Source organism: Dipodomys ordii, unplaced genomic scaffold (assembly GCF_000151885.1).
Source record: "Dipodomys ordii isolate 6190 unplaced genomic scaffold, Dord_2.0 Scaffold86, whole genome shotgun sequence".
Classification (NCBI taxonomy): domain Eukaryota; kingdom Metazoa; phylum Chordata; class Mammalia; order Rodentia; family Heteromyidae; genus Dipodomys; species Dipodomys ordii.
In genome coordinates, this window is record NW_012267302.1 from 2,778,840 (window position 1) to 2,797,964 (window position 19,125).

The following is a 19,125-nucleotide window of genomic DNA, read 5'->3' on the forward strand; positions in this document are numbered from 1 at the left end:
AACCGATATCCTCAGATCTCAGCCTCCTGAGTAGTTAGGATTACAGGCGTGAGCCACTGGCGCCCAGATTGTATTCTTTTTTTTTTTTTTTTTTTTGTGGTGGCTGTTGCCAACAGCAACCATAAAATGTTATTCACAAGCTTAGTGCACTGAACAAATAAAGGAATGTACTGTTACAAATGGCAGATTTTAAAATCTGAAAACTTACATGCTAGCTGGCTGCTGGAGGCTCATGGCTATAATCCTGACTACTCATAAAGCTGAGATCTGAGGATCATGGTTTGAAGGCAGCCTGGGCAGAAAAGGACTCGTGAAGCTCTTACCTCCAATTAACAACTCAGAAAAACAGAAGTAGCTCTGTGGATCAAGTGGTAGAGCATAAAGAGAGTCAGGAACAGTGCCTAGGCCCTGAGTTCAAGCCCCACAACCAACAAAACAACAATGACAACAAAAAGCTTATGTAATATTATCAGTGTTTTTGTCTGTTTTCCATGTTAGAAAAAAATGTGAATTTACATTCTTTGTATTTGCATATGATGTTTTTTTATTTGGCTCAGCCTGAGAGTTGACTGTTTTCCTCCCCCAGGGTCGAGAATGCTTGCACCAAGCTTGTTCAGGCAGCACAGATGCTTCAGTCAGACCCTTACTCAGTGCCTGCTCGAGATTATCTCATCGATGGGTCAAGGGGCATCCTCTCTGGCACATCAGACCTGCTTCTTACCTTTGATGAGGCTGAGGTAGGCAACCTGAGTCCCATGCAGACATCTCCCATACCAAAAAAAAAAGCACTTTTTAAAGATATTGGAACATTGAATGATTATTTAGGATGACAAAAGTATTAAAGAGCTAAGCATGGTCATATTTGCAAGTGTTGTGCATTCATTTGAACCCTGAATTCTTATTTTTAGGTTCGGAAAATCATTCGTGTTTGCAAAGGCATCTTGGAATATCTTACAGTGGCAGAGGTAGTGGAGACTATGGAAGATTTGGTCACTTATACAAAGAATCTTGGGCCAGGTTTGTCATATCCAGCTTTTATAACACAATTTGCAATGAATTGTCACTGTGGGATCTCTAGATTGTGCAAAAGATAGATGATACTTTTGGGTGTCTCTATCAATGGAACTGACCCTGGGTTTCTGCTGAGATGTCATTCTCTCTGCAATCTGAATTTGCTTTGTACAAATCCTGGCCCTGGCAAATGAATTACACCAGACATTGAAAATACTGCTGGAGAATGTAGAAAATACTTTTCGATTACTGTAATGCTGAAGGCCACCCTCAATCCTGACCTCTCTCTTCCACATTACACAGCATTCCTTCAGTGTCTGCCAGCTGGCTCTTTATGACTTCTTAGCTTGCTAATTAGCCTGCCTACTATTATGGATTTATGCCTAGCCCAAGGCTGAATAATATAATCAGACCTGGAAGGATAGATAGCTGTTGTGGTTAAATTTCATTTGGAGATAATTATTTAGGCATCTGAATATTGAATATTCCAGCTTCTGATCTTATAGAGTTATAATATGACCTTGAGTGTCCTTAAAGCAAACTAGACCAACAGAATAAATATACTAGGCATTTAACTTGAGGTTTATCATGAAGTATTTTTTTTATGTGAAATTTTGACTTTTACATAACAGTATTTTTTTTTCTAATTATCTTAGTATATACGGGTGGGAGGAGGGGTTGATTTCATTTTTACCTTCCACATGTTTACAATATATTCCACTCAATCTCATCCCCTCTGTCACTCTCCTTGCCTTAACAATACATTCGTGAGGGTTCAGTGTAGTTGATTATAAAGTCAATAAACCTTATCACTAGAATGCTTTCTTTGGTGTCTGCAGTGGTATACTTTTTGTATATGTTTGTTGGGGATTGAACCCAGGCATTCTGCATGTTAGTCAAGTGTAATACTACTGAGCTACACCCCCAGCTGTGATCCAAACACTTCAAAATTTCTCATAGCACTGGAAAAAAATTAATTTCCCAAGTGGAATTTTGTTGGCATAATTCCAACACATAAAAATAAAATGAAGCTACTCTTTGTGAAGAAGCAGCCCCACCTCAAACCAAGCCTTTAGTCTTAATGTTCTGTGGGAAAAAAACTAAGAAATTCTAGGAACAATTTGAAAAATCAGAACTTTAGAAAGTCATGTAGGACCTTTGAGTAATTACCAAAGTAAACAAAAACTGCTAGCAGATTGATTCCAACATACCAGATGCTTGCATATACTACCATTACTGTAATTATTTTTTTTAAAATAATACTTCTACTTGTTTCTAATTTTAAATGCAGTTTAGCTAATTTTGGGCCAAATTTGGACCGCAGAGAAAAAAATAAAGATGTAAATAAAGCACATCACTGCCATTCTTAGAACTGTTTTCAGTGTTGGCATTCAGTACTGAGCTCACATGAGAGTCTGCAGAGCAGGCAGAAGTGCTGCATGAAACCTGTATGCATAGTAGCCTGGCAAAGTATTTTCCCCCACTTGTGAATTAATTTTTTTCCAAATATATATTAAAGTTGGTTTTAAAAAGTATTTATCAGTGTATATATATATATATATATATACACACATACATATACACACATGTCAGCTGTGAAAGCTACTTAATGGGGTTTTTAATGAATTACTTTTGAAAAGAATAAAATTGTATATAATGGTTTTGTGAGAACATTTGTTGTTTAAATACATGGACAGTCAGTTTGGCCTTTTTCCTACTAATTCATCCTCATCCTGTGTATCCTTGGTCCAGGAATGACTAAGATGGCCAAGATGATTGATGAGAGACAGCAGGAGCTGACTCACCAGGAGCATCGAGTGATGTTGGTGAACTCGATGAATACTGTGAAAGAGTTGCTTCCAGTTCTCATTTCAGGTATTTCCTCTTCCTATTGATGGGGAAAGGTAGTATGTTTTAAACTCGGAGGTTCATTTTCTTTTGCTGCTTTGACTAGCGCTCTACCACTTTGAGCCACAGTTCTGTTTCCGGTTTTCTGGTGGTTAATTGGAGATAAGACTCTCATGGACTTTCTGGATTGACTTTGAGTCATGATCCTCAGATCTCTGCCTCCTGAGTCATTAGGACTACAGTGCCGGGCTAGATGTGTTATTTTTACCTGGGGGGAAGATGACATCTGTTGACTGAATGTTAAATGTTGGCTGTTGGCTAAGAGACCAGGATTCATCTTCTCTAATGCTGTCCTTCTCCCTCTGCTCATTTAACTAGCAAAAGGGATTTGTACTTGTGAAGTGTCAGTATGTGCCAGCACCCATGTGAATTTCTTTTTGGTGCCAGTACTGGGACTTGAACTCAGGTCCTTGGTGCTATCCCTTAGCTTTTTTCACTCAAGGCTGGATGGTGCTCTACCTCTTGAGCCATAGCTCCATTTCTGGCTTTATTTTTTGCCAGTTCTGGGGCTTGAATTCAGGGCTCTGTTCTGAGTGTCTCTGTGATCAAGGCCACTTCTGGCTTTTTCTGAATAGTTTACTGGAGATAAGAGTCTCACAGACTTTCCTTAGTTTGGCTTTAAACCATGATCTTTAGATCTCCACCTTCTGAGTAGCTAGGATTATAGGCATGAGTCACCTGGTACCCAGCTCATTTCTAGCCTTTTGCTGGTTAATTGGAGATAAGAGTCTCATGGATTTTGCTGCTCATGCTAGCTTTGAACCACAATCCTCAGATTTCATCTAGGATCATAGGTGAGAACCCCCAGTGCCTGGCCCATGTCAATATTGTTATACAGCAAAATAAAAATCCAAACTTAGTTTCCAATTTTCTGGTTGTTTTTTTATAGCTATGAAGATTTTTGTAACAACTAAAAACTCAAAAAACCAAGGAATAGAAGAAGCTTTGAAAAATCGCAATTTTACTGTAGAAAAGATGAGTGCTGAAATTAATGAGATCATTCGTGTCTTACAACTCACTTCTTGGGATGAAGATGCCTGGGCCAGCAAGGTTAGTGTTACCATGGATGAGGAATACGAAAAGAATGCCAAGTTTTCTCCTCCTGGGGATTTTGATTATCCCCTGTCTCACATTTTTATCTTGTAATTGTAGCATAAGGTACTCCAATTGTGAAAGTACTTTTTTCTTTTGTTTCCTGGGTTACTTGCTAGCTTTGTGAATTTTCTTTTTTCCAAGGAAAACAGTAGGCATAGTTGAATATTGATAGGAGACTGAGGTACTCTGCATCCTTTTCTTCCTGTTAGATTCTCATTGGCGGGGCTATTGGAGGATGTCTAGTGTGCATACTGACTCCTCTGGGTGGGATTTTTGCTTTCTATGTGGGTAGTTGATTCTAGGTCACCAAGATACTAAACAAGCCCAGAGAAATAATAGAGGAAACAGCATTTCTAGATGTGTTTTTGATTATTCTATTTCCCTGAAGAAATGTTTATTTAAAATATTAGTCTTCACATTTTCGAGTTAGTTTTGGAGATCCCTTTACTCTTTGTAGAAATTTTTCTTGGCTCTGAAGGAGTTTGGTGGATTTCTTGTAGCACCTTGTATGTTGCTTTTGTCTGCTTCTCCCCGTGTAGTGGCTGTGAACACTGTGGATATGAATCAGCTCTCCAGAACCAGGGCTGTTTTGGTTTATACTTTTCTTATAGAGTAAATAGTTAGGGGAAACACACTGTCTCCAAAATCTAGCTTTTCTATGTATGGAGACAACCCAAGTTTGGCTTCAGGGCCACCTAGCAGAGACTGTTAGCCCACTAAAAAAAAGGAGGTTTTGTTAGTGGCTCCATTTGGGTGATCGATCAGTGGAATTGTATTTGTATCCTCCAGGACCCACCTATAAGGTAAGGTCAGGTTGGGGCCTAAAATGACCAGTCCTCTCTCGTCACTCAGTAAGCTATAACTGTTCATAATAAATTATTTTACTTTAACTATGGCTTTGTTTACATTGATGTGGAGTTCAATGGATTTTTAAGGTTATATTTAAAATCTATATGCTATTATCATTTTAAGTCTTTAATACTTACTTTTGCATATTTGACAATTTTCACTTCCCTGTTATGACTTCTTTATGCATCTTTTGTTTTTGTTGTTGTTGTTCTCTTGTTTGTTTTATTCTTTTTCTCCCACTTAGAAGGTAAGCCTCCTCTTGCCCTCTAATTTCTTTTTTGCTTTAAGAGACAAACGCATGTCTGTGGGGTTTTCTTGTGCTGTGTGCCATGCCTTATTCTGTTTGCCGGTGTAACACTGTGCTCCAATATGTGTCAGAATGTGATTTAATATGGGACTTCAGGCTATGGTGGGATGACTCTTTGACTCTGGCTCATACTGAGCTATTTCTTTGCTTCTTTAAAAAAAAAAAATCTTTTTTTTTTTTTGGGGGGGGGTTCCGGTCCTGTGGCCTGAACTCTGGGCCTGGGAGCTGTCCCTCAGCTCTTCAGCTCAAGGCCAGCACTCTACCACTTGAGCCACAACGCCACTTCCGGCTTTTTTTGCTTATGTGGTGCTGAGGAATCGAACTCAGGGCCTCTGGCATGCAAGGCAAGTGTTCTACCGCTGGGCCACCTTCCCAGCGCCTAAAAAAAATCTTTTTGTGCAGGTTCTTGACTTTTTTTTTTTGGCCTGGTCATTGCTCCAGCTTCATTTGAGGGGCAAGTTTCCTTAGGAAGGTAGGTGGCCTGTAAATTGCCTGTAGACCCTGGTCTTTGGTCTTTGGTAAGGAGACTGCCAGGTGATACCATTCCTGAATATACCGCTCCTGCCAGTCTTTGCAGGCTCTGAAATGTTTTTGGATATGTGGCTTGGAGGGTTTTTTTTTGGTTGGTTGTAGGCCTTGAACATTGGGCCTGGGAGCTATCTCTTAGCTCTTCAGCTCAAAGTAAGTGCTCTATCACTTGAGCCACAGCACCACTTCCCGTTTTCTGAGTGGTTCATTGGAGATAAGAGTCTTGCGGACTTTCCTGCCCAAGTTGGCTTTGAACCTCCTGAGTAGCTAGGATTACAGGCATAAGCCACCGACGCCCAGCTGGCTTGGAGGTTTTAAGCAACAACAAAAATGGACAGTCTCAAAAAAAAAAAAAAGAAAGAAAAGAAAATGGACAGTCTCAAGAGCTTTTTCATTGCATAATAATCCTAGCAGTCAAAACCAAAAGGACAAGAGGGGTTGCTGGTGGTTTTCTAACTTAAGTCCATAGCTTACTGCATGTCTGCTGCCTAAGCTGCAAATCACCTGTCATTTTTCTATGATCTCCTGTTTTCCTAATTTCAGTCTTTCCTTTGCTTCTAGCAAATGACAGGTAGTAAGGAAGAAGCATTTAACTTTAATGTGTCTCTAGTTTTGGAGGAGGAAAAGTTACCCATCATCTAGTGAATAACTGTGACTGTGTTATTAAGCTTTCTTTCATTCATGTGCCATCAAGAGCTGCTTCTTTACAAAACGAAACAAGACAAAACAAAAAGTCAGTTGGGATTTTTCCATGGATAAGGATTAGGTACTTGGTAGTCTAGATGAGGAACTGGCCAAGTTCTTACCAGGTTTATTTACAATTTACGTGGAAACTTCCCCAGGTTTGTTTATTTATTCATTTATCTTATTTTTTTAGGCAGGCGCTTTATTGCTTGAACCATACCCCCAGCCCTTTTTGCTTTAATTATTATCTGGAAAAAGTCTTTAGTTTTTGCCTGTGGCTGGCCTGTGATTTTGTTCATCTTATCTCCAGCCTCTCAACATAGTTGGGATTGCAATTGCATGTCATCATGCCCAGTTTGTTGGTTGAGTTCTTGCTAACTTTTTGGCTCAGGACGGCCTCAAACCCATGATCTCTAACTTCCTGATCTCCAACTCCAGAGTAGCTGGGATTGCAGGTGTGCACCACTACACCTGGCAGTAACTTTCCCAGGTATATGCTTATCTGAGAAGAAGCTAGTTTGTTAGGATGTGGCAAAACTAACTTTATCAGGAACAAATGTGAATGCAGTTAGCTCAGCCAAAAGAAATTCAAATACACAATGACTTAGAGTGAACCAGATGTTTATTTTTAACCTGTTTGCTTTTTGGTTATATAGAAAGATAACATGACATTTCATTCCCAGTCCTGTTCCTATCTACTCTACCTTTAATTACACATCAAATATTTATTAGTCATACGAATATTTACAATGGGAAGCTTTTTTCTTAAAGGTGGCATTTTGTCTGTTTTTCAGTTCAATAGGATGAACTGGAAGGCATCTTTTATTGTTCCACTGTGGGCAATGATAGAACCAGTCAGACCCTGCATCCTTGTCCCGTCCTGTTTCATGCATACAGTGATTTTCACTTCTCATCCCTACCAATAAGCCAATTAACTTTGTCTTACCGTACTTGTTTCATGCGTCCCCACTGGTGCAGTATTCTTCTGGAAAGTGATGGTTCCTCTAAAAAAGTGGGGGAAGAAAGTAAGTGAAACAAATTCTTGGTAAAAGTATACCTAAAGAGACAATTCAGTAGGTGTTTGTCTTACCTCTCATACCTACATTCATACACACATTTGCAAATTTAAAAGTAACTTTGACCTTAAACACTTTCTTTTGAAAATAAATTTCATCCTCTTCTTTCAGTGATCATTAAAAATCACGTTAGCAGTTTTTCAAAGAATATACTATGAATCCAAAGAATTTTGAGTTAAACACAATTCTAATCCTAGTCTGTAAATTCCACGCTCAGTTCTTAATCTTGTTTTTTCTTAAATTTAGGAACTTATATCTTGATGCATGATAGGAATTAAGAGGGAGTATAGGAACAATTCTAAGCACATTTTTACAGAAGTGGCTTTTGCAGTTTGATTCATTAGATGCCAGTCAGTTGTGGTGAGTTCCCTCCCACTATGGCTCTAGCCTGGGGATGAGTAAACGCAGTGACTGACTCAGAGCTCCTACTGGAAGATCACTTTACTTTACCAAAGAAGGAAATACTGGTTGGAACAAGCAATCCTGTAATACTAGTCCTTACTGCCAACCTTTGGGATTTAATAGTTCAATTTTATTTATTTAAAATAATAAGGTTGGTTGTGGCCTTCTTCTGAGTGTTCTAGTATTATGTTTTTGCAACCAATTTGGACTGAGAGATTTATCTCTAATGAGTTCAGTTAGGATAGGTCACCCAATCATTTCTGGTGCTTTATTCCCACTCCTCAAATGCATAAGAGAAAGTCAGCAAATGTTAAGGGGGTTGGATGTTTCTCATTTAATTTATCTTCAGCAACTGTATCTCTTTAAATGCTCACAACAGGTATAGAATTTTAGAAGGTATTATTAGAGATGATGAACTGAAGCCCAGAGAAAGTGACTTACTTGATGTCTGACATCTAGGCTGCTTTCTCTTGTCCAACCTGTTCTTCTCAGAAATATCTTTGTTCAAAACACTGGAGTGACTGGGTGCTGGTGGCTGATGCTAGTAATCCTAGCAACAAAGGAGGCTGAGATCTGAGGATCGCAGTTCAAAGTCAGCTCCAACAGGAAAGTCCAGGAGATTCATATCTTCACCAGAAAATTGGAAGTGGAGCTCTGACGTAAGGTGATAGAGTGCTAACCTTGAGCACACAGAGCTTGGAAACAGCTCCCAGACCCCGAGTTTAAGCCCCACAACTGACAACAAACAAAAAAACCCCACTGGAATGGTAGTGGTAGAAATGTGGTCAGAAATGAAATGAAGTGGGATGGAAGGTGTCAGTAGAAGAAAGAAAAGCAATTGGATAGTGAAGAGTTCTTATTCTTTATTTACAGTTTTCAGTTTAAGACTACTAGAATTGCAAGGCTTTTCTAACTATAGTTCCTCTTGACTGTCTATAGGAGGAGCTCAGTATTCACAGGGGTTCGGAAGCCCTCACAGATATGTTGAATTTTAGGAAAATGTTAGTTCCTGGAAATAATGTAAACATTTTTTTCCCTATTTCTTTTAAATACTGGGGTTTTGAACTCAGGGCCTTCTGTTTGTTAGGTAAGAGCTCTGCCACTGTAGCTATTTTCCTACCTAGCTCTGTTAGCCTTTACATAAATTTGAGATTTAGTGAGGTCATTGACGGGGGTGGGGAGGTGTAGGGTGGGGGTGGGGGTGGGTGGCAAATGGCTACAAGAGAACCTAACTATACGTTATTCCTAGTCAGGTTCCTAAGAGCCTTTATTGCTTGACTAGACAGTAAAATATTTTTGAACTTGCATTTTTGAAATCTAGCAAGTTACCTATTGGTTTTATTTTTTAGGTTTAAAAGTGTGTTAAGGAGAAGATTATTAATAGATTTTAAATTAAATAATTTTACATTGACATAATTGACATTTACATTGACATAATCTTATCAAGGGTAGCATATACTTTGTAAGCATTTGTGAAATAAAAAAATACCTATATCTTGACAACTTCTGTTATACTTTATAACTTGTGTTAACCCTGGAAGGCTGTCCAACTTCCCGAGGGCTAGAGTTTGCCTGTGATATTCTTTTAAGATTTGTATTACTTTTGGAGGTTGGGTTTACTGCATAAATTGGTATAAAACAGAGTGGGAGGAACAGAGGTTTAAATTATGTGAGAAACCATTGAAAATACTACATATCTACTTACACCAGTTACATGTGGCCTTTGAAATAGATCTTAAGATGCTGCCTTTTGATATCTACCATAATTCTATATAAGTTGATAATAAAAGTATTTTAGTTCCATTTCCCCAGTAATGTAGGCCACTTCTTTTTTGTTACTGTGGTTAAAAATTAAGGTTAGGTTTGGAGAAAGAACAGTTCTATCTTGTTGGAGGAGGGAATTCTAAAGTGGAGAGTCCTATCATCTGAATAGGTACTTTGGAAAAGCTGGGCTCAGGACTGTTGACCACAGGCTGTGAATGCTGACAGTGTTTAACTTGTGCTAGCCCTGGCTCTTTGAATTGAACTAGAAATTCTTCTGGTGCCCCCGTGTGGAAAACTGATGGAATAGCACATTAAGAGAACCCTAGTTCTGTAGGATTGGAATTGCGTAGAATCCCTCCCTCCCTATGCTACTGAGTTTTGAAGTCAGGGCATCACACTTGCTAGGCAAAGCATTCTACCTCTTGAGCCATGCCCCCAGTCCTTTTTCTTTTAGTTTGTTTTTCAGGTAGGGTCTTGCATAAATCTTGCCAAGGCTGGCCTGGAACCAGAGTGTCTGGTTTACATACAAGCTTGTTCTATCATGCTAAACTCATTCTCTGCATTTTCCTATATTAAAAAAATTAGAATGTACTTTAAAGGGATTAACTTGTTATCTCCCAGTGTATCATTGGAGGTTTTAAGTTAGCTGTAGCTCGTCATCATGAATCTTGGTTATAAAGCATAAGTCAAGCCCTGAAGGTTAGGTCCTGTCTTACCTTGTTATGTTAGAGATAGGAGCAGGGAAGGACAGAAAATGCTCACTTTTTGCATAACACTTAGTGGTTTATTTGGAGAACTGAAACAAGATTTGTTGCATTACATTTTCATTTTTGTTTCCCAACCAGTAATTTCAGGTTTTTCAGATTAAATATTGAGTGAAATCTCATCCAGTGTGTAATGTGTATTTCCAAATACACAAAGATGTAAAAGAATGGTGTGATCTGTGGCACCACATACTAATGAGGATTTTTGAAAGCTTGGGGGGGGGAGGCCCTGGCAGGGCTGCAGTAGATGGGTGTTGACTAGTGGAAAAGCTGATAATGAGACATGTGACAGCAGGGCTGTTCCCTGCTGAAGACATGAACCATCTTTTTGCTTGAGCAATTGTGCCACTTTTCACAGTTTTAGCAATAGAGACACCAGGAAACAGAATAGAATTAACTGAAGATTTGCATGCAGGGTGCTGCATTTTGGCAGAAATAAAAAATTTGCAGTGTGATGGGATTGTTTTTAAGACTATTGTAGGATTACCTTAGCTATTGTATGTTAGTGCCATAACAACTTCCCTATCTGTTTTGTATCATGGTCTCTCAGTTTTTTCAAATAAAGTAATTGTGGGATTTCTCCTCTAAAGGACACTGAAGCCATGAAGAGAGCACTAGCCTCCATAGACTCTAAACTGAACCAGGCCAAAGGTTGGCTTCGGGACCCCAATGCCAACCCAGGTAACCCTATACCTCTGCTTTCTTTTTGATATGTAAAACCAAAAGCTAAAATTTAAGCCATGGGGGAAGGAAAGAGATCTTTCCATAAGCTCATAATTCTAATTTCTGTAACATTTTGAGCATATACTGTTTTCTAATAGTTCTGGCTAATGAAAGTATTACTGGGTCATAAAAGGATGAAGGGCACTGACCATATTATCTCATCATGGAGGGCTAAATTAAGCTGAGCTGTGCATTCTATGCAAAACCATCACTGAATCAGAAAGTTAATTGTTGTTATTATTTTTTGTGTGCCAGTCCTGGGGCTTGAACGCAGGGCCTGAGTGGTGTCCCTGAACTTTGTTTTAGCTCAAGGCTAATGCTTTATCACTTGAATCATAGCTCCACTTCTGGCTTTTTTCTCTTTTTTTAGTGGTTAATTGCCCTGTTTGGCTTCAAACTACAATTCTCAAAGCTCAATCTCCTGAGTAGCTAGGATTACAGGTGTGAACCACCAGCATTTGGCTAGAAAGTTAATTTTTTTTTTTTGGCAGGGGGGGGGGGGGGGGGTCAGTTGTGGGGCTTGAACTCTGGCCCTGAGTGCTGTCCCTGAGCTTTTCAGCTCAAGGTGCGTGCTCTACTGCTTGAGCTATAGCGCCACTTTGGTTTTGTAGTGGTTTATTGGAGATAAGACTCTCACGACTTTCTGGGCTGGCTTAGAATAGTGATCCTCAGATCTCAGCCTCCTGAGTAGCTAGGATTACAGGCATAAGCAACTGGTACCCGGCTGTAAGTTAAATATTTTGAATAAAGCTTCTTCTCTTCTAGTTCCCATCAAACAGACTTCCATTTATGTCAGTACTTAATTAAGTAGATTAAACAGTGATGCCAATAAGAATTAGAAAGCAAAGCTAACTATATAAAGACCGAAATAGTTATTGAACTTGGCTTTATAGATTGTCTAATATAATATCTATTCCATTTTAGATTAATATTTGAATGGAGTTTGGAGGTGCTAAGCACTATTAAGTTGTTAGAGCCAGATTTTTATCATCCATATTTTATCACCAGCTTCTTGGTATCTCCAAGAGGATATGGCTCCAAGTATCTTTTCTAGCAGTATCTGTGGTTAAAACCTCACCCATAGTTGTAAGGGTACTGTTTGGATGTTAGCAGCTATCAGATGGATTGCCTTCTATTCATTTGTCACTTAAAGTCATCTATTCCCTCATGAATGAAATGACTGTAAGGTTTCCTTACTAAATAATTGATGTGTCTCCAATGTAGATATTGAATATCTCCCTATTTTAGGGGATGCTGGTGAGCAAGCCATCAGGCAGATCTTAGATGAAGCTGGCAAAGTTGGCGAACTTTGTGCAGGCAAGGAACGCAGGGAGATCCTGGGAACCTGCAAGATGCTGGGGCAGATGACTGATCAAGTGGCTGACCTCCGAGCCAGGTAAATGCCTCCACTCTTAATAGACCACTAGTGAGTCACTTGTTCTTCTAATAGGGTGATTCAGAAAGTAAGTCCATGGTAATTTTATTGAGTCATCTTTGACTAATATATAACATAGGCATGGTATTAATTCTTCTAGATTGAGTAGATTTTTCTCTTTTCTAAACTTAAAATATGCTGCAGCTGCCTAATAATTAAGTTAGAACTGTATTTGAAATAGAAATTTATTTTTTTAAGGCAGATTGATAAGAGGGGGTGAGATTGATTAGAATATATTGTAAACGCGGAAATGTACAACTATACAACTCTTAGCAATGAAAAAAAGGCATTTGTTTTTTTAAATTCTAGCCATAGGCTTATAAAAAGTAAGAGGCAATGTTGAAACCTGGGTTGGTTATATATCTTTTATGACGGAAGGTAGAAAGAAACATAAAGAGCACACTAGAATATTTCATACATCCCTTTTAAAATCAATTAAAAGATGGTCCTCTAAGTCATTTCTGGGCTCTCTTGTGTTTCTGTTTAATTATTACTTACTTGGTTTCCTAATTCTTTCACCTTATTTTTGCACTTTTTTAAGCCTTGGCTTAAATAACTTAATATACTTAAATATACTTAATTTGCTATTGAGAAAACTCAGATACAGAGTTACTTGGAATTCATCCACGGATTGACTAAATTCTATAAGATTTTTATTTTTATGGAATTTTATGATAAAGACATTGAAGAAAATTGAAGTGTGTCCAGATGCTAATGTAGATAGAGTTTAATTTTCTTTGAGGTCATTGGGATACACAGGATTTCCATACAAATAAGACCCAGAAGCCCCTCAACATGATGTATACCACTATACCTGGTCTCAAGTATTCACACTTAAGAACACAGATCCAGCTGGGCACTGGTGGCTCACATCTGTAATCCTGTAAACCAAGATCTGGAGGATCTTGGTTTAAGTCAATTCACGGAGAAAAAGTCTCCATATCTAATTAACCAGCAAAGGGCTGGGATGTAGCTCAGTGGCAAAGCACTTGCCTAGCAAGTGCAATGTCCTGGGTTCAATCCCCAGTACCAAAAAAGAAAAGACAAAAAAAATACAGTTAAAAAAAAAAAAACCCAAACTAATTAACCAGCAAAATGTTGGCTGGAAGTGTGCCTCAAGTGATAGAGTGCCAGTGGTAAATAAGAAAGACAAGTGATGCCCGGTGCCAGTGGCTCATGCCTGTAAGCCTAGCTACTCAGGAGGCTGAGATCTGAGGATCATGGTTCAGAGGCAGCCCAGGTAGGAAAGTCTGTGAAACTCTTATCTCCAATAAACCACTAGGAAACTGGAAGTGGCGCTGTGGCTCAAGTGGTAGAGCACTCGCCTTGAGCTGAAGAGCACAGGGACAGTGTCCAAGCCCAGAGTTCAAGCCCCATAACTGGCCAAAAAAAGTCTAGAAAGAGTGACAGGTCCTAAGTTCAAGCCCTGTTATGGTTCTGTCTTGTGGGGTTAGGGAACCTACAGGTCTCTTTTGGACCAATGTAATAAACAAGCCCATACAGTATTCCGTGAAATTTCTTGAGTTTGTGGTTGCACTGTAGCCCTGGAAGTCCATCCAGGTTGGGTCTCTTATCTTGAAGGTGAGGAGGAATAGTTTAAATGAATGTAGTCCTTCCTCCTGAGCTTAGCAAGCTTTCTCTTGCTGAGAAGGCATCTCCCGTGTCATGGATATCACAAAAACTTTGCAGAACGGACAAAAAGAAGTTTTGTTCTTATTCAGAGCAATGCCAGTGCAGCCTGTCAGGGTTCTTGGCTCTTTGAATTTCTCATTTCTGGCTCTTTTGTTTGTAGCCTTTTCACAGTGTGGTAGACACTTTCACTTGTAATTCTCAAACACACAGTCGTATGTGTTTAGAGGGAGTGAATATGAGCAAGAGAATGAAGCAGTTGTTGTGAGGGATCAACCATTAATTTGTAGAGAGAAAGAGCTCGAACAGTGATGAGTAGCTGTGGGCCTACTTCACAGTGTAGTCTACAAAACCCTTTCATGATGAAGACTGTGAGGCTGTCTTCCTGTTGTCCTTTCTTAAAGATAGCCAATCATTTATTGTTACAATGGCTGAAACACAGTAACAATTTCTCCATTGATATTCTACTCCTGAACATTTCTCTGTCTACAAAAGTATGTTTTTTTTAGTCATCGTGGGACTCGGAAAAATTTCTTACTTTGATTGTAGCTGATATATTTATTTCTACTTTTTCAATGAGATTCACATTCCTTATTATGAATTACTAGATGTGAAGGGGGAACAAAACAAATTAAATTATAAACATTATGTTTCCTAAAAGTATTATGCCCTTCTTCTAGGTAAAGAATAGCAATAGAGCCAGGCCCTAGTGGCTCATCCCTGTAATCCTAGCTACCCAGGAAGCTGAGATCTGAGGATCATGGTTCAAAGCCAGTCAGGAAAGTCTGTGTGACTCTTACATCCAATTAACCACTAGAAAACAGGAAGTGGTGCTATACTTGAAGTGATAGAGCACTAGCCTTGAGCTGAAGAGCTCAGGGACAGTGAGCAGGCTCAGAGTTCTAGCCCCACAAGTGACCAAAAAATAGCAATAGACTTAGGAGTTTATTATCTCAAATGTTGGTCTAGATGAAAAACAGATGAATTTAAGAAAGAAGATAGATAGATGAAGTGATTCATATTATTTTAGAGTTAAAGTTAGAAGCTCAGATTAAGATGAGCCAGGCCATTCTACCAAGTGGTAAATTTGCCATTTCTGTGATTGAACTTACCAGGCTGCAGGCTGCATGGGTTTAAAAAAAAAAAAAGATCTGAGCTTGTAAAAAGAAGTGGCAAATCTTTCTTTATGACTTGTAAAATCTGTTAAGGAAAACAAATTCCTTTTTTTTTGGTCTGGTTGTGGGGCCTGAACTCTGGGCCTGGGCGCTGTCCCTCAGCTCTTCATTTCAAGGCTAGCACTCTACCATTTGAGCCACAGTGCCACTTCTGGCTTTTTTCTTTTTTGCTTATGTGGTGCTGAGGAATCGAACTCAGGGCCTCAGGCATGCAAGGCAAGCGCTCTACCACTGAGCCACCTTCCCAGCCCCAGGAAAACAAATTCCTACTAAACATTTTTTCTTTTTGTAAGTAGCCTACCATCTCTGAGAGAGGAAGATAGTAAAATTGGTTCTTTATGAGCTTGATGGAAAGTCCTAACTGGTACTAGTCCCTCAGTACCAATTTGCTGTTTATTGATTGCCTAGAAATGGAAGGTAACTATTTAAGATCGTCCTTTTGTTCACTGTAATAATGATGTTAATTTAGTTATAATAATAGATAACAATAGTTATAATACTTTTTTATTCCTTTAGTGGTGGTGGGGATTGAACCTAGGGCCTCATGAATGCTAGGGAAGCAGCCTACCATATTGCAAGCCCTCAAGTATATTATTTCCCCCATCCAGTACTGGGGTTTGAACTGAGGGCCTTGCATTTGTGAAACAAGTACTCTACCACTTAAGACATAGCTTTATCCCTTTTTCAGATAAGTAGTACTTTTGGACTAGGATGGCCTCAAACTGTAATCCTTCTACCTATACCTTCTACATAGCTGGGATTACAGATGTGCGCAACTATACCCAATGAGATAGACATAGAGATAGGATCTTGCTAACATTTTTCCTGGTCTGGCCTTGAACTATGATCTTCCTGATCTCTGCCTCCTGAGTAGCTGAGATTGTATTGATGAGCCACCATGTTCTACTCTAAATTACTTATTTTACTCATGGCTGGCATGCTACCATGCCTCCAGTCCTACATGTTACTTTTATAAGAAACAGCTGAAGCCCAAATGGGTTAAACATCATAAAGTCCCACAGATACTAAAAGTCAGGATCTAATTGGTTTCAGTGTGGTAGAATTTCAGTAACACTGTGCTGTCTCCTCAAACATTTTCAGTGTACCCTTGCCCATAAATAAGACAAGTTAATGGGCTACTTATTTCTAAAGCACACATTACTATGGCAACAAAGCCTCCCATAGCAATAATACCCCCAGCACATTTTCCCACTGAAGTTTAGATTTGGTTATGTAATCATCACCAAGAGGAGAATAATTACTATCAAAATTTGCTGTCCTGGTTTCAAAGTGGTTATGTAGTCCCATAAAGCTAAAGTGTATTCCTAAAAGCAAAAGAGAAAGTAGATGGTTTTGGTGTTTTGCTTTCTTTAGTTCTGTTTTCTTGTGCTATCCAAAACTACTGGGGAGAAGGAAAAAGACAAGTGTGTTCACAAACATGACATGTACTGTGATGTTAAGAAGATTCTGTTATGAAGTATCTGAGAGGGGACAATGACAGCTTTTGTCTGTTTGAGTAGAGGACAAGGAGCCTCACCTGTGGCCATGCAGAAAGCCCAGCAGGTATCTCAAGGACTGGATGTGCTCACGGCGAAGGTGGAAAATGCAGCTCGCAAGCTGGAAGCCATGACGAACTCAAAGCAGAGTATTGCGAAGAAGATCGATGCTGCTCAGGTAGTGATGGTGATTTTTTTCAAGTGTGGTAGGAAAGAAAAGAAAAAAGAAGTGCTCTATAAATATCCTATAAATATCTCTTTCTCCACTCCTTTTTCTCTCTGTCCCTTGTCATTTACTGTGGGTAGATATTGGGTGTTTCTAAGTGAAGACTGATGGATTGTTTCCTACAAGTTTCCAGTATTAACACCTCCCCTACTTTTACAGGTTTAGACTAATGTTCATTTATATTTTGAAATAAAGGTGTTAATTTTGAATATATCACCTAGCTAAAAGACAGCACTCTGAATACTAGGAGTTCCTGGTAGAGATGACGGTAAATTGAAATGATCCCTTATCTTAGCATTCACAACTCTATTTGGTCATAGCAGTTTTAAAAGGTTAGAACTTTCTTTTTATATTTTAGGTAAGATTATTTGTGAACACTTACACAAATGTTTGAGAAATTTAAAAAGGCTGTGTTTAATTCTAATGGAAATGAACGGGGGATATAGCATTAGTGGTAAAGCAAGTGCTTAGTGTATATGAGGCTCTGGGTTCAAATCTCCAAACAACATAGATATCCAAAAAAGGGAGGGATTAATTAGGTCTTACCTAAAACCTGTTTTACACAGATTCCTGTGTAAAACAATAAGAATTAGTACTCAAGCTACTCAGGAGGCTGAGATCGGAGGATCTCAGTTCAAAGTTGGCCTGGGCAAGAAAGTCTGTGAGACTCTTATATTTAATAAATTACTTAGAAAAAAGCTGGAAGTGGTACTGTGGCTCAAATGGTGGAGTGCTAGCCTTAAGTAAAAGAAGCTTAAGGGACAGTACCCAGGTCCTGAGTTCAAGCCCAGGACCAGAGGAGCACTTTAAGAATAATTATTGGTGTTACATAAATTAACTTATTTCTGATGGCTGTCTAAGTTATATTAAATGTGGTTCATGAATAGTAGTAGCTCACATCATTGTCCATTTTTTGGTATAGAATTGGCTTGCAGATCCAAATGGTGGACCTGAAGGGGAAGAACAGATTCGAGGGGCTTTGGCTGAAGCTCGGAAAATAGCAGAATTGTGTGATGATCCAAAAGAGAGAGATGACATTCTGCGTTCCCTTGGAGAAATAGCTGCTCTGACTTCGAAATTAGCAGATTTAAGAAGACAGTATGTATTTAGTCCCTTTAATAGCTCTCTTTCTCCTATCTCCCTTCCACTCCTTCTCTTCATTGACTCTAGGAAGGTGTAGTTGAATGCATGGTAAATACATGTACCATGTCCCTCTACTACATTCTTATGGCTTCTTTGTGATAAGGTTGGGTCAGATATCACCTCTGTTGTATGAGTGACATGAGACTTAATAATATATGGTTGATCACATAGTTTTAAATTAATGTATTTAGGATGCTATGAACTCCTCTAAGTTATATTTTTATAATTTCTAAAATAGTATTTTCCCTTTTTTATACCCATCAGTGGGTTTAAAGCTTTGTGTACGTGTTTGTATATATATGTATTTATGCATGTGTTTGCTGTTACTGCTGCTTGAACTCAGGGCTTTATATTCTCATTTTGCTTTTTCACTTAAGGCTGGTGGTGCTCTACCACTTGAGCCACAGCTCCACTTCTGGATTTTTTTGTTTTTTTGTTTTTGATTGGTCATGGGTCTTGTACTTTGGGCCTGGGTGCTGTCCTTGGGCTCTTCAACTTAAGGCGAGCGGTCTACCACTTGAGCCACAGTGCCACTTCCGGTTCTCTGGTGGTTAATTGGAGATAAGCGTCTCATGGATTTTCCTGCTGGCTTTGAACTGTGATCCTCAGATCTCAGCCTCTTAAGTAGCTAGGATTGCAGGTGTGAGCACCAGTGCCCTGCCACTTCTGAAATTTTTAATGATTAACTGGAGAGAAGAGTCTGTTAGATTTGTCTGCCTGGGCTGGCTTTGAACTGAGATTCTCAGACTTCAGCCTCCTAAGGAGCTAGCCACCAGGGTATGATTAGGTTTCAATCTCTTTTGACAGAACTGATGCTGACATTTAATTAAAGTTTATTTTCTGGGCAGTACTGGGGTTTCGTCTCAGGGCCTATACTGTGAACCAACCCTCCCTCCCTCCCTCCCTCCCT

The 19,125-nt window shown here is 39.1% G+C and overlaps 1 protein-coding gene across 2 annotated transcripts in view; it reads left to right on the forward strand.

Moving 5' to 3' along the window:
• The window catches only part of Vcl (vinculin), a 115,714-nt gene that overhangs the window by 53,936 nt on the left and 42,653 nt on the right, over window positions 1-19,125 (forward strand). For both annotated transcript variants that reach the window (XM_013025628.1, XM_013025629.1), the window contains exons 3-10: window positions 587-737; window positions 909-1,017; window positions 2,764-2,886; window positions 3,809-3,969; window positions 10,979-11,069; window positions 12,360-12,507; window positions 16,871-17,024; window positions 17,995-18,170. In XM_013025628.1, the coding sequence (XP_012881082.1) occupies window positions 587-737; window positions 909-1,017; window positions 2,764-2,886; window positions 3,809-3,969; window positions 10,979-11,069; window positions 12,360-12,507; window positions 16,871-17,024; window positions 17,995-18,170 (1,113 nt within the window). The remainder of the gene's footprint in view (window positions 1-586; window positions 738-908; window positions 1,018-2,763; window positions 2,887-3,808; window positions 3,970-10,978; window positions 11,070-12,359; window positions 12,508-16,870; window positions 17,025-17,994; window positions 18,171-19,125) is intronic.